The following is a 17,413-nucleotide window of genomic DNA, read 5'->3' as shown; positions in this document are numbered from 1 at the left end:
GTCTCCGAGCCTGGCCCTTCCCGTGGCGCCTGCCGGAACCCCTGTCAGCGCTCGCCGGGGAGTCCTGACGCTGCGGGGGCGGGGGGAGGGGGGCTCCTGCTGCCCCTGACCCAGCACAGCGCGGCCTTAGGTGGTGGTGTCCACGGCCCAGGCCTGTGAGTGAATCTGAGCTGAAGGCAGATGCTCTGCACGGGTTTGGAGTTTTTGTTGTAAAAGCCAAACCGGGGAGACCTAATTCTCCGGCCCTCTGCACCCTCCTCTGTACCTGCGCGTGGGAGGTGGTGACCTTTCTCGCCGCCCCCGTGGATGCTAACGAGCACCTCTGGGTGCGGAGGGAGGAGTCACTGCCCGGTGTGCATCGAGGGCTTGGGGCCAGGAGCCTGCGAGCTGTTTTGTGCTCTGCAGGCCTCGCACATAAAGGGTCCAGCATGGCTGGGTCCAGCGGCTTTACTTAAAGACACTGGGGTTTGAATTCCATACCATTCTCTCATGTCACAAGAGGTTCCTCTACTTTTGAGGGTTTTTAAAATCTATTTAAGAATGTGTGAATTGTATTTAGCTCCGTGGGCTGTACACAAAGGTGGTGGTTTTTGGTCCCCGTCTCCAGGCCTGAGGAGGATGGTGCGCGGCTGTTGCGCTGAGATTAGACCAGCGGGCGGGGCCGCAGGAGGGACCATCGCACCTGGGACCTGTGCACGGGACAGTGAGCGCTGTTGCTAATGTGTACAGATCTCCTTCCTTCAGAGCCTTTACTTGGACCTTTTTCAGAATAAAGTAAACAGTGTCACATGCTTTTCACTGAATTGAACTTATTTTGGCAAGATTATTAAGTGTCTTTTCTGTTTTTGTAAGATAACAGCCAGCACGGTTGCAGGTGATACCGTATTCCTGGTGTCAGAGGACTTTTCCTGACAACAACTGAATGTGTGTGCCACACACTGTGCTGGGTGTTGCAACGGGCCTCCCCGGGTGGGACGTCTGCCCTTGGAGAATTTAATTTTTTTCTGAGTCTCTTACCTTGAAATGAAGGTATTGAATAAGTCCATATTATGCTTCTAATTTGGAAAAGACAAACGAGACTTTATAGATTGAACTTTTTTTTCTAGAGGAATCTGAAGATGACATTTTAAGTTTCACAACTTTTCTGAAGGTGGAACCTGGAGTGCTGTGTTTTCCTGACAAGCTCTCTCTTTAAATGACATGTCAATTTAGTGATGTCGACTTTTGAAATTGAGGGCGAGTTATAAGCAAGCATCTCTTATCTGTTGATCTCTTAGGTAGTAGGATTTTAACTTCTAATCTTTACAGTAGTAAATTTTTTAAAATACTTTTTAATTGATTTTTTACAGAGAGAAAGGGAGAGGGATAGAGAGTTAGAAACATCGATGAGAGAGAAACATCGACCAGCTGCCTCCTGCACACCCCCCACTGGGGATGTGCCTGCAACCAAGGTACATGCCCTTGACCGGAATCGAACCCGGGACCCTTGAGTCCGCAGGCTGACGCTCTATCCACTGAGCCAAACCGGCTAGGGTGTAAATTTTTTTCCTTACCTACACTTATACCGATATCTTCTTGCTGTAAAAGTAGCCATCTGGGGGAAAGTGTGGAAAATATGCTCATTCATCCAGTCGCCCTGACTCAAGTCCCCTTTCAAGATGGTGCCCATTAAGGTCCTCTTCGGCCTTTAAAAATCCACTCTAATCTTCCTTCCTTGTTTTCTGATAACCAATTTTCTTCTTAGGTTGTTTATTCTTTTTAGAATTTTTTTCTGTGCTCCCATCACCAGCGTTGATTTTCCTGTTTTATTGTAGCTAACTCTGTATCTCTGTAAATACATTGCTTGGCACATGGTAGAGATAATTTCAGAGAAGATTTTATGTCTTTTATCTTTTTCCCCTGTGAGTGAGGAATTCAGGCCCGGGCTGAGAAGAGGGATGGCTTTTGTCCTGGCTCCTGGGAGGAGTGTCTTGTTCTCAGGGAGCTGCCCTGCCCTGCGTGGGGGACAAAGGAGATAACTCAGCCCTGGGGCGCTGGATCCAGCCACGGGCTGGGCTGATAATCCGGCAGTCATGCCTACTTAATGAGAACCCAGCGCACCCTCTGCGTCTAGCCTGGTGAGCATCCTGGGCTCACGCTGATGACAGGGCGATGCGTCCCTGAGGCCAGAAAGCTTTCTGCTGGGAACCCTCCCAGGATCTGCTGTATGCTCCTTAACTTGGGCTGGTTCTGCTTTTAACTTTTTATTAAAATAAAAGTGCAGTTATAAGTATAGCATTTTCCTGAATGCTGTGAGTCCTTCTAAAGGATTATTTAACCTGGGGGACTCCCAAACTTGTGGGCAGCTGGTCTGAGTGAGGGTGGCCCTGGGGGTCCCCGCCTGGTGCCCTAGAAGCCGTGCCTGTGACTCAGGCCGACTCCCGGGTCCAGCCACTCCAGCAAGGACTTCACACACAGGATGAAGTGAAAGTTTGTGCTGACTACTCATGCCTAAGCACATCGGTGTGTCTTTTATGAAATAGTAGTAACCCTTGTTATGTGCAATATACTTGAAAATGCTTTATTTTTTAACTTGTATTTCATTTTAACATTAGTTGGTTACTACCCACTAAGTTGATTTCATGACCCACTTCGGGGTCATTGATAGCAACCTGGAAAACTGATTTGGTTATGGTTGTCTTTCTGATGTCTTTGTCATTGGTACTTTGAGTGCTTGAACCGTGGGTGTCAGACCCTTGAACTTGGGCTTGGCCAGCTGGTGCTCACAGGTCCTGCCCCCACGGGCAGGGCAACGGCCTCCAAGCAGATGCTCTCCTGGGAAGGGGTGCCCTGGGCAGGTGTGACGAGGCCCACCAGCCACCCTGTGCTGGCAGTCAGCACCTGTCCTCCCTCAAACCTGACCCTCACTTCTGCCCTCTCCTGTTTTTTTAAGGTAACATCTGTCGATCACCCATTGCTGAGGCAGTTTTCAGAAAACTTGTAACTGATCAAAACGTCTCAGATAAGGTAAGTGCCGTTCACTGTTTTAGAGAGGCCGACCTGAACGCCTTCAGGGCAGGAAATTGCGAAAAAATATTTTTTTTTCTCCTGCAGTGGAGGATAGACAGTGCAGCGACCTCCACGTATGAAGTAGGAAACCCTCCAGATTATCGAGGGCAGAATTGCATGAAGAAGCATGGTGTTCCCATGAATCACGTTGCCCGGCAGGTACCGTACCTGAACCTGAAGGTGCACGCGTGTGTTTTGTGTTACAGTGGGTCATTGACAGCAGTGCTGTTTCTGCCTGGAACGTGGGCCGGGCACCAGATCCAAGAGCTGTGAGCTGCCTAAGAAATCATGGCATCGACACAGCCCACAAAGCAAGACAGGTAGAAGAGATCTCATTTAACTTTTAATGTCTATCACACAGAGACCCGTAGCTTCGGAGGCTGTGAGAGGCTTACCCAGACTTACCTCTAGTTGGGTGTGTTTATTCACGGTCGATTTAATTGCGACAGTGCACCCATTCCATTTCACTTCTGGTTCCACAGACTTTTGGGGTCTTGGAATTTACTTAATGAAATGTAATTAGTGACTGATTTGTCAAGAGGAGAACCCTGGGCGGGAGTTGCAGTCCCTCCTTCTGACCGGGAGCCCCTGTGACACTCGCTCACCTCACAGGGCTGTTGCTGGGGTAAAGTCCTTCCGTCTGTACACGGGCATTTTCATCTGAGAGGCACCTTAGAAGCCTCAGGCCGCGCTGACATTGTTGTGGGTACACAGCCTGCACTCCAGCACTGGATCGTCTGGGTTTAGGTTCCGAGCGCTGCCCAGTAGAACCTGTGGTGATGAGGATGGTCTGCGCCCTCCAGGGAGACAGGTGACCGCTGCTCACTTGACGTGATGCCCGTGTGACCCAGGGGTTGGATTTTACATTTAACGAATGTAATCGCCCCTGGGGTTGGTGGACACCTTACTGGACTGCAGGGTCCTAGGCTCACGTACCACAGGGGGAGCGAGGTTTCACAGCAGTATTTGAGTGGAGATGCGGGGCCCATGGAGTCTTCCATAGCCACAGGGGCAAGGTCCTAGAGAGGTTGGTTCCTTGGTCATTCAGAATGTCTCATATCTTATTCAGCAGGAACTGTGATGATTTTATGGAGATTCAGTGGATCTTTTAAAAATCTGGCTACAATCTTGTACCTTCCTTTTGTATCCAACCTAAGGAAATGTCAGGCTCCGCAGGCCTAACAGGACTGCAGGTTAGCTTCTGAGGACAGGAGGCCTTGTCCTGAGAAGGGCTTTGAGGTCTTCAGGGTGAGGAGCTGAATGCTTTGAAAATCAGTCGTCAAATATGTTACATTTCAATAAGTATGGAAGGCAATGCGAGAACTATGAATTAGTATTAGTGCTTGAATCAGAACTTTAATCCTTGTTATACTAAATCTTGGAAAGCTTTTCAAATTGCTTTGCCACACCGCACTGTAGTTTTAATTTGATCATCTCAATTTTTATGCTCTTCATTGCCCTTTAGGGAAGGGAGTAGTTGGTAAACCCATTTTGCAGATCAAGAAACTGAGTTCTGGAGAAAAAACAGATGACTTATCTAAAGTTACCCAGCTTCAAATGGTAGAGCTGGAATTTGATCATCACTTTGTTTTAATAAAAACATCAGGGTGTGAAACATCAAGGTGTGAGCTAGAAAATTCACAAAAACAGAATTGTCTTAGAAACACTTTTAATTCATTAATGATGCCTCAGAAATTAGTCAGACATTATTTTTGGCTTAGAGAGATTTACTCAGATCTGTGAACTTCCAGTTTCTGGCTGTGTCATTTGACTCAGTGTATTAACAATTTACTATTTAAATTACCTGTATTAAGGACCTGACCCTTTCTTAAAAGGAATTTTCATTGGACAGAGGAATGAATTTTTCTCATTTGCCCATTCTAATCTGGTCAGGCTTTTGCACGCTTTGCCAGTCTCTCTTTTGTATTTTTAAAGAATGTAGACGTATTTTGAGGAGTTCTTCAGAACTATGAGCAATCATACTTTCATATTTTCTATTTTTCACTGAGATATGATGGTTTTTCATACATTGTTATATACTAAAAGTGGGTACAAAGAAAATATTTTAAATATATAAAGTATTTTGGTTTTTAAAAAATCAAAGCTAGAAATTTTATTTTTTAAGAATACTAGCAATTACCACTTTGAGAAGTAGTATTCCCACATACTCTGTTTTTGCCTTTTTCTTGTTTTTAAAATTTTTTTCCTCAAATTTTTAAAACTTCAGTGCTAGCTTAAAAACTAGTGCTAGTAAATATGTTTTACAAATCAGTGTCACATCAGATCTTTAATTTTAGAGTCTCGCTAATGTTCATAGGTTTTCTCTTTAGTCATTGTCACGATTTGTATGAGAACTATTGTTTTCTGTTTCTTAAAAGGTTCATTTCCCCAGTACCTTCAGCTTGGGTTTAATAAAGAATACATGCAGGGTGTTTTTTTCTTTGTAATGGATGCAGGCAGTGCTCCTGAGCAAGCGAAGGCTCGCATCCGGTTAGTGCTATGGAGATGTTTACTTTACTGGACATTCTTTCCTCTTTTCAGTAAACTTCTCTGACATGAGCACCCAGAGTCAGTACGTTTCTACAGCATGACCAGCCTCGCTGCTCCCCCTCCTCCAGAAGTCACCGCGGAAAGTGGGTCCTGTCTCTCTGACTCCTGTGGCTCCTGCCCTGACTCCCCACTGTGTCCCCGTGGCAGGCCTCGTGGTCACGCTGGGCCCTGTCATCTGACAGCTGTGCACAGTTCACGTCCGGCTCTTGCTGGACATGGGTGGTTTCCAGTGTGAAGCTCTGCACTGTAGGTGTTTTTGTGCGCGTTCCAGGGAACACCTGTGTGTGCGGTTCTCTTGGACACACACCCAGAATCACAGTGTGTCCAGGTTGGATACACACCCAGACGTGGGATTTTTTTTTATGGGATTATTTGTTTTTTTGATGTTGAGCTGTATGAGTTCGCTCTATATTTTGGATATTAACCTCTCATTGGATATATCATTTACAAATACCTTCTCATTCAATAGTTGCTTTTTTGTTTTGTTGATGGTTTCCTTTGTGGTTCAAAAGCTTTTTAATTTGATGTAGTCCCATGTGTTTACTTTGCCTTTTGTTGTCTTTTCCCTGGGAGACATAGCCAAAAAATACTGCTAAGACCCATGTCAGAGAGTTCACTGCCTCTGTTTTTTTCTAGGATTTTGTGGTTTTAACTACCTTATGTTTAAAACATTTAGTCCAGTCCATTTTGAGTTTATTCTTGTACCTGCTGTAAGAAGGTGGTCTGTTTTCATTGTTTTGCATGTGTCTGTCTCGTTTTCCCAGCACCACTTATTGACTAGTCTGTCTTTACCCCATTGTATGTTCCTGTCTTCTTTGTCAGTTGTTAACTAACCTTATAGGCATGGGTTTATTTCTGGGCTCTCAATTCCGTCCCATTCACCTATGTCTGTACCATGCTGTTTTCATTACTATGGCCTTGTAGATAGTTTGAAACCAGGTAGTGTGATGCCTCCAACTTTGTTCTTTCCCAAGATTGCTGTGGCTATTCGGGGTCTTTTGTGTTCCATATTAATTCTAGGATTATTTGTTCTAGTTCTGTTTAAAATGCCATTGGTATTTTGATAGGGGTTGAATCTTTAGATTGCTTTGGGTAATATAGACATGTTAACAATGTTAATTCTTCCAATCCATGAACATGGTGTATTATTCTGTTGTCTTCAGCAATGTCTTTTCATTTTCCAAGTACAGGTCTTTTACCTCCATGGTTAAATTCATTCCTAGATAGATCCTATCCAATAAAGAGGGAATATGCTAATTGACCCTCACATCATTGCAAAGATGGCGGCGCCCACAGCCAGTAAGGCGGGAATATGCTAATTGACTGCTCACCCTCAAAGATGGCAGCGCCCACAGCCACAAGATGGCAGCACCCAGTCCTTTCAGCCCTGCCGGGGCAGCAGGTGCATGGCAAGGCCAGGCCCACCCGCATGCCTGCCTCCAGAGTCCCCCAGTCCCCTCAGCCCCCCAGCCTCCCAGGGCCGCCCGAGGCTCAGGTAACCAGGGCCGGCCGAGGCTTATGCTGCCAGCAGTGGCAGCAGCAGAGGGTCACCAGGTTGCCTCCCGCCCCTGAGGGCTCCTGGACTGTGAGAGGGGGCAGGCCGGGCTGAGGGACACCCCCCCCCCCTCCAGTGCATGAATTTGCACTCACCGGGCCTCTAGTTTCTTATAAAAACTGTACTTCCAAAGTATAAAACAAGCCCAGCACTTTGTGGCTACCCCCCTACCCTATAAAATAAAGTTGTAAATGGGATTTTCTTAATTTGTCTTTTGATATTGATATGTAAAAATGCAATTAATTTCTAAATATTAATTTTGTATGCTGCTACTTTACTGAACTCATTTATCAGTTAATCTTTAGGGCTCTATATACAGTATCATGTCATCTGCCAATAATGAGAGTTTTGCTTCCTCCTTTCCAATTTGGATGCCTTTTATTTCTACGTCTTGTCTGATCGCTATGGCTAGGACTTCGAGTAATATGTTGTATGAGTTGTGAAAGTGGACATCCTTGTCTTGTTCCTGATCCTAAGGGAAACGCTTTTACTTTTTCCCTGTTGAATTGATTATGGCTGTGGGTTTGTCATATAAGGCCTTTATTATGTTGAGGTATGTTTCCTCTATTCCCACTTGCTGAGTGTTTTTATCATAAGTGGGTGCTAGATTTTGTCATTGGTTTTTCTGCATCTGTTGATATGACTATGATTATCTTTTATTTTGTTTATGATGTATCACATTTATTCATTTTCGAATATTGCATCAACCTTGCATCCCTGGAGTAAATCCCACTTGATCATGGTGCATGATCTTTTTAATGTATTGCTGAATTCGGTTTGCAAATATTTTGTTGAGGATTTTTTTGTCTGTGTTCATTGGGGATATTGGCTTGTATTTTTCTTTTTTGTGTAATGTTTCTGTCTGGTTTTGGAATCAGGGTAAGGCTGACCTTGTAAAATGAGTTTTTAGAGCCTTCTCTGCTCTTGAAATTTTTGGAATAGTTTGAGAAGAATAGGTGATTTGAAGCCATTTGGTCTCAGACTTTTGTTTATTAGGAGCTTTTGATTACTACTTTGATTTTGTTACTAGTAATCTGTTTAGATTTTCTGTTTTTTCCTGACTGAGTCTTAGAAAATTGTATGTTTCTAGGAATTTATCCATTTCTTCCATATTGTCCAATTTGTTGACATATAGTTGTTTGTAATATTTTCTTACAATTCTTTGTATTTCTTTGGTGTAAGTTGTTACTTCTCCCCTTTCATTTATTTGTGAAATTTATATTTATTTGGGTCCTCGCTCTTTTAATCTTGCGTGAGTCTGAATAAAGGTTTGCCAATCTTGATTATCTTTTCAAAGAACCAACTCTTGGTTTTATTTCTATTATTTTTTAGTCTCTACTTTTATTTATAATTTGATCTTTATTATTTTCTTCCTTCTATTCACTTTGGGCTTTGTTTTGCTTTTTCTAGTTCCTTTAGGTGTGAAGTTAGGTTGTTTATTTGATATTTTTCTTATTTCCTGAGGTAGGCCAGTAATGCTTTGAATTTCCCTCTTACAACTGCTTTCACTGGGTCCCATAGATTTTGAATCATTGTGTTTTCATTTTCATTTGTGTGTGTATGACATTTTGATATGTTAACTGAATTCTGCGTTGTTACTAAGAAATTGAAGATGAAGTATAAACTCTGTGTCTACATATTATACTATTTTATATTTATTCTGGAACTTTATAATATAACTAGAGGCCCGGTGCATGGGTAGGGTCCGTAGGCCTGGCCGGTGATCAGGGCCGATCGTTCCGCGCCACCCCCTGGTGGTCAGCGTACATCATAGTGGGTGGTCAAACTCCCAAGGGGACAGGTTGCATATTAGCCTTTTATTACCTAGGATATTTTTTTGCAATACAATTTTAGGAAATAGGTTAACTCTATTTTCACTTTAAAGTACCCTAGATTTAATTTTTGAGTAATAGGTTCTAATATAGCCATTTTTTTACTGCTCTGTATCCTCTAGACTCGATTGGTATAAATATAAATACTATGCCTTTGTTTTCTTATGTAATTTCAGGTTACTAAAGAAGATTTTGTCACATTTGATTATATGCTGTGTATGGATGAGAGCAATCTGAGGTAATCGCCTTTCTGAAGGATATTTCTGTTCAACCCTCATTCCAGTGACAGGCCAAGTAGTTTGCTGTCCAAGTGACTTTTATATTATCTTAAATTTTTTACTAGATAGTGATGGCCACAGTTTACAGAATTAATTTATTTAGCATAGTAAGAAATTCAGAGATTAATTTAGAACTGTCTTATGGATATATTTACAAAGAGACACCGCTCAGATGAGGGACAGTTGAGTTAGCACCTGTAACTCGGAGCGCAGCTGGCGTGTGGGGCAGGTTCTCCCAGCGTGTGGTGTCATGCTCGCGGGGAGTGGCTTTGCTGTGGCTGCAATGACTCCTGGACAATGTGGTGTTTTACTGTGTTTCTCATCTGACTTCCCCTCCCCACCCCCATCCCCACGCACAAAAAAACTGAGACTGACAGAAAACATCTTACTCTATTTAAATTGTTGATTGCCTTAATTGATTTTTAAAAACAACAACCTGACGCCGTATGGTATTTGGTGAAAATGTCTGACCTTGATGTAATGTGTTGTCAGCTCTGGGTGCCAAAGCCCGCAGCTGGTAGGTGTGTATGGTTGCCCCATCTTACCGGGGACTCCATGCACAGGGCACTGGAGGTGGTTGCCCAGGTTCACAGATTCGGTGGGTGGGTCCTCAGCTCTGGGAAAGCAGAGTCCTGCCTGTGCCCCCATGAGCCCAGGTCCCTTTGGGGAAATGGTCTGTTAAGACACTAACACCCCCATGGCAGCACCGTGCTCCGGCGAGGTGTGTTGCCACGTGGCTCCGCGAAGTCAGCTTTTCCTCCTGTAGCAGCGTGAGGGCTGAGGAGAGGGTGTCAGTTGTTACCGCTTCAATTTTACAGAGACTTGACTAGAAAAAGTCATCAAGTCAATAACAGCAAAGCTAAAATTGAACTACTTGGGAGCTACGATCCTCAGAAACAGCTCATTATTGAAGACCCCTATTACGTGAGTACGGGCCATGCCCACACGGGGCCAGTGTGAGGACCACCCACTCTGTGTCCAGCCACGTGGAATGGCGTGCCGAGGTTCTCGGGGCATTTTTGTTTCACAGGTTTATTTATTTTTTCTTTCCTCCTAGGGGAATGAGTCCGACTTTGAAACCGTGTACCAGCAGTGTCTGAGGTGCTGCAGGGCCTTCCTGGAGAAGGCCCACTAGTGCGTCCGTCCCTGAGCCCGCTGGTGCCCGGCCCCGCGTCCCAGCCGAGGGTCACGTCCGTAGCTCAAGGCCAGTGCTGGTATTTGCATCCACCTGCTGTTTCTTACCTTAAAAATAATTGTAGATGGAAATCAGTGGTTGTGTTTGGCAAAAGAATAAATATCTTTGACTCAGACAGTTTATGGGGCACATGAAGTGTTCTTACACCAGTGGGGCCTCCCACTTGGCTCCAGTTACAGACGAAATCGTAGAACAACCGATCCCTCTGTCAGCATGTGAGCCTCGTAAGTCACCTGCCCTCCTCCTTCCCCGAGTCTGGACGACACGAGAAGGAGCGCCCTGTCCCCGGCACTCCCTTCCACGGGCGGCAGGGGCCCTCCCTCGGGGCTCACAAGCCCCGTGAGTGTGTTCATTCACACCCTGTGCTTGTAGGAAAGAAAGGTTCATGGAGTAACAGTCCTTCCTAGTTTCTGTCCGGCTTGTAGCATAAGGGAGTCAGCTTATTTGTCCCAGTGGAGCCACAGTTATATCCAGAAAGAAGGACACTTGTTAGCTGCTTTATCTGTGGTTAGTAAGAGTTGGAAAATTTTAAGTTGGATGTGGTGATACGTATTCTTCAGTGCTTAATTTATAGGTAACTTCTATGTCCTTTCAGATAACTAATCTAAAACTCATATGGCTACATGTTAGAGAAGACTTCAAAATAAACTGGGGAAATTATAAAAATACGACTAAGATGTAAGTCTGCTGTTTGCCTGCTTTTTGATTGACAAGTGAAGAAGAATTGGAAAGGGTGCTTTGATTTTTTTCCTTTCCAATGGTCTGTGATGCTATATGTACATTATCTCCAGTGTTAGGAAGGACAGTGAGGAAAATGACAGTGATGTCTGCTTATGGAAGAAGTTCGAGGCCCCTGAACCCAAGTGTCCTCGCCTGACCCTTATGAGTGGGTGTCACGGTTCCATGGGTGGCAGTTCACTTTGTCTTCACCCCACTCCTAGCTCTGTCTCTGTCACAGGGCAGTCCCCAACCAGAGTCTGGGGGTCACTTCCTGGAGGAGTAAGAGTCAGAGGAAGGCTGCCTGCTTCTCCTGGGTTTTGGGGACCTCCTGTCGGCAGCGCCATGAGGGTCCCAGGCTGGGTGCTTCGTCCTGAACCCCCTTGTGCCTGGAGGATGAGCAGGTGGCTGTCCCACCCGTGCACCAGGCACATGGAGGCGGAGACGGGAGGCCAGGGCAGGAGACAGGAATCCTCAAGAGTCTCACCATGAAAGCTCTTCCTAGGCCACACAGGCCCTTGAGAGGGTAGGCTGAGAGTTTGATAAGATCTACTAAAAAGTAAAGACTGGAGAAGTTCTGTAATTAACCAGCCAGTGAGAATATAGATTAAAAGAGCACTTCAAAAATTTACCCGCCCTATCTTCCAGGAATCGCTTAGGAAACAGAGCTTTCCCTCTCCTGTTCCTTTATGTTCAGAACGAATGCCTGTCGTTCTTCATGTTTAATGTCGGTCTCAGGTGCGGTCCTCAAACCCTAGGGCTCTCCGCACGGTTGTCCCTAGACCAGGGTTCGTGAAGAGAAACTCCGCTGAGTTCACTTGTCTTTTTAAATTAGATCCAGTCAGATTTGTGCCTATAAAAACCTGGAGCTGCTTGGAAGTCAAGGTTCCTGTAGGGCATGCTCTGTGCTTCGTCACACGGGAACTACAGGTGCAGGCGTGGAAACGTTCACTGCTACCTGTGATAACTGTTGGTTACAAAAATGCACAGCCTTCCCGTGTTGCTTGTTTATGCCTTTCATGTCTCTGGCATGCTGCCAGTATTGTCTTCATCGATTTGTACACCGTGCATTCCCAGCGATGGACGTGTTAGAAAAAAAGTCACTTTTAAGGTTTTTATTATAACAAACACTTCATTACTTGCTTTATTTACAGTATGTACATATTACACAATAGGCTGATCCTATCTTACATTTATTACACAAAGGGCAGGTGAATTGACCTCGCTGTGCGCACAGTTACACTTCACTGTCTCCAAAGCATGGCTGAAGTCATCTTTTTAAAAAATTGTTTTCATGCAGTTCCAAATAATATCTGGGAATTTAATTGTAAAAGTAACAAAAATATTAAATCATACCATATGCTATATGAAAATATAGTTTCAAATCTATATTTGAAATCTAAAGAAATACTCTGTGATTTCACCCAATTAGGAGAGTGAGGTGCCTCCGTCCTTGCAGGGTGTGACCGGCAAGCGTGCGCTCGCTTCCTCAAGGAAAGGCGGGTTCACTGTCAGGTGCCCAACAGTGTCAACATACAAAACTGAAGGAATCGCGGGAGTCTGCAAAAATAACTCTCTTGTTCAGGGGGCGTGTGTGTGAAGGTAGTAGGTTCTGTGTCCCTGTTGGTCTCCAAGGCACTTCTCGTGGTTTCCTTTGTGGTCACCCGCTGCTGAAACAAACATGGGGCTGTCACTCTCCAGTTACCGGCCCCAGAAGACCCATGCGCTAAGTCATGTAACATGACGTCTGTAAACATGAGGGATCTGTGCACGCATGGTTCTCTGTTCCCCAAGTGGGAACTAACTCAGCTACGGGTGATTGCGTACCCGCCCAGGTAAAGGCGTGAGGACCACCGTGAGTACGGGTGGACGTCTGGTCCTGCTGCCACTGTCAGGTCCTCAGAGCTCGGGGGGCCGTCCTGGGCAAGAGCGAGCAGCCCGGACCTGTGTGAGCACGTCTGCAAGGCTACCAAGAAGCAGCACTTCATCTCCGCACGGTCCTGAGCCGTCGGCACGGCATCATTTTAGGAATGATGATAAACCGGCGTTACTGGGCCAGGTAGTGTTTCTTTGGAGGTATTCCAGGTCTACAAAGTCAGCACGGATGTGTTAGTCCTGTGCCTGGTGTGAGTGAGTGCCGAGTGAAGGAGTGAGCAAGTGTGACTTCAGATGTGCACCCTCCTGTGCGCACTGACTCGTGTGCTGAAATAGCTTCACATAAACATCCTGTGCGCCAACCATGTCATCACATGAGTACTTGATGGGTGGCCTGGGACTGTGTAGACAGGACAGGCACCTTTTACTGATATTCTGAGTGTTATGTCAACTTAAAGTAAGGCTACCTTGGCAAAAACATGAATGTTACTGAAGCCCCATGAATTGTTTCCAGTCCCCAGCGGGACACCGGTCTGCCAGCTGATTGTGTGGAGCTTACCTCACCCATCCATGCACACGGGGCTCACAGCCAGCCGGGTCAGCAGCCGGGCACACCTCTTGTAGTCTGAGTGGAGAGAAACCCCGGACCCGTCAGTCCCCAGGTAGCTCCAGTGAATGGCATTTACAACAACCACACAACTGCTGAGACCATTTGACTCCCTTAAGTCTCCTGAGTTCCCTGGGAGCAATGGACCCCGTCACTTGCAGCCATGGGCCCTAAGCTGTTGATGTAATAACTTAGCGTCCGGTGGCAGAGGTGAGGTGATGTAACCAGGAGGCTGTGCTGGGGCTCATGGGAAGAACTTTAGTTTTGCTCCCTAGCAGATGGCTTCTCGTGCTGTTGTTACTTAACGTTTATATCCTGTGCAGGCTGAGTCCCCTCAGCTTCATAGCACAGAGCCTTCTGCATAAAATTCTAGAGAAAGTGAGTCATGTCAGGTGTCGAGCATGAAGACCCAGGCGGAGGGCAGCCGTCAGCGAATCGGGTGCAGATTGAAGTCCTGGTCCCTCCCACTGCCCTGTCATCCCTGCCTCAGGTGCTCCCTGCACAGGGGCTGCAAAGCTGCCTCGGTTTATAAAGACTGAGCTGGCTGCTCAAGTCACAGAGCCCCTCCCACTAGAAGTGGGAGAGTCTACTCCTAACTGAAAACCCGAGTGAATGAGTCAAGGACAGTGCGTCACATCGGCAGGTAACTCGGACCCCAGAGGTGCCCTGAGTAGCCAGAGGAAGAGGCACCTGGGCTCAGAGGGCAGGGTGGTCTCCGGAGGCTGGGCCCTCAGTTCCTGAGGCCTCTCCACCTGCAGCAGTTTTTACAGGCGGTTCTAGCGTCACCCGTGCATGCGTTTCCACTCAGTCCACAGGTCCTCCAACCTGCGTGTCCACCCGGACCTTACTGAGGCACAGACTGCCCGGGTCTGGGTAGGACCTGACACCCTCCCATTCCGGGAGCTCCTCTGGGACCAGGACACACCAAGTACAGAGGCCTCGGGTCCCCTTAGCGCAACCTCCCAAGTGCCCAGAGCAGCGTGGATGTGGTCCAGCTGCAGGCCTTGGGCTGAGAGTGGACCCAGGTAGGGACCCTTATGCAGTGCACAGGTGTGTGGCCTCCCACCTCCGACACCCGGGAGAGCGTGGTTGGGTCTGACTGACACGGCCTCTGCCTACGGGGGACTAGGAGCCGTGGTGGCTGTGGCTGAGTTGCGAGCCCAGGAGGCAGCACACGGCACACGTGGTGCCCCCGGGGAAGGGTCTGCAGTGAGTGTGTGGTCTGCACAAGCAGCCTAAGTGTGGGGCCTCTTTCCTCATCCGCAATTGGAAGGATAGAAATAATGACCCAAAGGCCACTTTCAAACTTAGGTCTTTGGTCCTGTTATTGTAGGGCAGCATTTAACATAAACGTAGGTACACACTTAGACAACAAAGGAAGCAGGTTAATCATTCCCAGACAGCAGGTGACTGTCTCAGGAAGGAAATGCAGGGGTGATGTGTACCAGACCCATATGGCAGGGGTGTGAGGTGTGCTGTTTGCCTTGGGGTCACCCCGTCAGCTGCAAGAGCCTGGGGTGCTCTCAGCCTTCCTGGGGGTTTTGTGAATGTGCCTGGACAAGGAGCTCCTTAAATGACACCTGTTGTTATTCAGGGTAACTGCTGCCTGAGCTGGAAAAACTCCCACTTCCTGTAAAGTGGCTTATGTTTTTAAGGCAGGACAGGCGGGTCTCCTCTGCCCCCTGGTCACCCTGAAAGCAGCTGGTAAGATACGGGGTATCTGTGATCTCCCGCCCTGCTTCCCCCAGCTGTCAATGAAAGGTGTACTCCCTCAAAAGAAAAAGGTTTTAGGGCTCTAGTAGATATCACTCTACCTAATAGTGACTGTTTTGTGAACAGCACAGGAGCCGCTGTGAGGAAATGAAATGCGTGCTTCCCGGATAGATACCAGCACGGCATGGCAGCTTGGCACCGGGAAGGGCAGGCCTGCGCTTCTGAGTTAGTGACAAAGCCATCAGAAGAGCAGAGTTTTGAAACAGTTTACTCCCGGGTGAAGAGGGTATCGCTGCCCAGGGAAGTAGGCCCATCACCTCTTCTCACCCAGTGCACAGTAGGCACTTTAGTGACTTATTCCTAACGTTTGTTTGATTGGCACAGCTATGTAGATGGAAATCCATGAGCAGAATGAGCGACACCCACTCTAAGCCTTGGTTAACCACAGCGAATGTCACCAGTTTCAAGTTTGGCCCTGACTGCTGCCCAGTGCAGTGACCTCCAGTGGGGGGTCACCCTGGCCCCTAACTCCACGGCTGAGGAAACAGTATTAGGAAGCAGGCCAGTCTGGGAGGGCGTGGTACGCCCCCCCCACTCCCACCCCCTGCTGCCCCCAGCAGCTCAGCTGTCACTCACATGCTGGGACGGTGCAGTCTCTGGTGTTGTGGTAAAGCCTGTGGAAGTGTTTGCTGCACTTGGGGCTGAAGTAGAGAGGACCTGGGACAGGGAAGGAGAGAGGGGCGTGAGGCTCCTGGATACCAGGACGGGGCACAGGAAGGGTGAGGAGGAAACCTACCTGTGAGATGCTTTAAAAACTTGTCCTTCATCCTTAGATCTCGAGGAACGATTTCTGTTGGAGGGAAAAGAAGCATCTCACATGATCTTACACGAATGCTGAAGGAACTTACGGGTACGTCTGCACCGCCTATCACTTAACCAAATAAAACAGGTCTGAGCCTCCTGCCTGTTGTACATGATACATGTGAACACCTGGCATCATGTTTCTCTGAACAGTATTGACGACCCACAGGGCTCCAGTGTCACCTGCCTGGTCTCTACCACAGGACAGAGGTGTGACCGTCACGGTATAAAGTGAAGAAAATCATGTGTCTGGTTGGTTTTGAGAGTTAGCTTCCAGTGAATAAGTCACTTTGAGGCACGTTTTTCTTGAAGAGCTTAGGAATCAATTCTCCACAATCTCTCCAAGTTCCAGGAGGAAAGCCTCATCCTTCAAACAAAAAGGGACGATAGAATTTTGCTTTTTCGTGGTGTATATTTAGAAGATGGATGAAATGCCTTCAAACCACCTGTTATGAAAGCTGGGTACATGCACGGTTTATCTGCTAAAGCAGGACATGAGCCTAGTTTCTGAGATAAAAGAATTCCTTGGGAACCCCCATTCCACGCCGACCCACAGCGCTGGTGGGCATTCGGTAACTGGCCATGGTTCCACCGCATTCTTCCCGGCTTCAGCCAGTGGCTGCTTTCACAGGCAGGCAGGCACCTTCACTCCTCGCCTGTCCTGCGCTGGTCGGGGCTAATCGCACGGGTCCTTTCTTTCAGCAGGAGCGCGAGCCACACAGGAGGCTCTCATCCCCCATGTCAGTCTTCATTTGCTCCCAACCTGAGTCAGTCTCTAGCACTGACCTTTTCGTGTTTGACCTAATTGTGTCAGGGGAGCGTGAAAAGCCGCCTGCTTCTCTGGGAAACCTCCCGGGCCTACTGTGGGCTCTGCGCGGGGTGAGCCTGGGCCATTTCTCTCAGTTAAAATTGCTGAAAATATGTCCATTTCCAACAGGAGAGCCAGGTCTGCGCGGAAATTACCGGCCCAGGTGACAACCCCGCGTGGGAAGTGGGCTGTGGACCGTTGTCCGCGAGGCACCATGCACGGGCTCCCTATTTTCTTCTTATTTTAACAATCGACATGCATTTGCCTTTTTAAAACGCGTTTTCCCAGAGACCCTTCTACTCCCAACCACATGAGCTCCGGTCTGGCCGCTCGCACTCACCCGCGCGCTGCTCCTCGGGGTCCAGCGCGTAGTC

At 47.3% G+C, this 17,413-nt stretch overlaps 2 protein-coding genes across 10 annotated transcripts in view; one reads left to right on the top strand and one right to left on the bottom strand.

Annotated features, from left to right (window-relative positions):
* ACP1 (acid phosphatase 1, soluble) overlaps nt 1-16,347 on the top strand; it is a 16,568-nt gene extending 221 nt beyond the window's left edge. Inside the window, exons 1-7 of one of the 9 annotated variants that reach the window (XR_001362330.1) lie at nt 1,543-2,204; nt 2,933-3,006; nt 3,094-3,207; nt 9,162-9,223; nt 10,082-10,187; nt 10,321-10,477; nt 16,204-16,347. Coding sequence is in view for 7 of the 9 variants with exons in the window: in XM_014540580.1 (XP_014396066.1) it covers nt 2,141-2,204; nt 2,933-3,006; nt 3,255-3,368; nt 9,162-9,223; nt 10,082-10,187; nt 10,321-10,398 (498 nt within the window). In the remaining 2 variants the exon portion in view is untranslated. Of the gene's footprint in view, nt 1-1,532; nt 2,205-2,260; nt 2,503-2,932; nt 3,007-3,093; nt 3,369-9,161; nt 9,224-10,081; nt 10,188-10,320; nt 11,130-16,203 lie in introns of those variants that run through there. The other 8 variants (XR_001362329.1, XM_014540580.1, XM_014540579.1 and 5 more) reach the window with 8 other exon arrangements.
* Nucleotides 11,163-17,413, bottom strand: FAM150B (family with sequence similarity 150, member B; the record flags this gene model as incomplete). The annotated part of the gene is made up of 5 exons (XM_005867289.2): nt 11,163-12,845; nt 13,610-13,675; nt 16,007-16,087; nt 16,167-16,220; nt 17,380-17,413. Coding segments are annotated over 4 exons (234 nt in total), but the record flags the coding sequence as incomplete, so codon positions are not given.

This window comes from Myotis brandtii, unplaced genomic scaffold, assembly GCF_000412655.1.
Source record: "Myotis brandtii unplaced genomic scaffold, ASM41265v1 scaffold247, whole genome shotgun sequence".
Classification (NCBI taxonomy): Eukaryota; Metazoa; Chordata; class Mammalia; order Chiroptera; family Vespertilionidae; genus Myotis; species Myotis brandtii.
The sequence above is the reverse complement of the archived record's forward strand: the minus strand, read 5'-3'. Positions and strand labels throughout refer to the sequence as shown.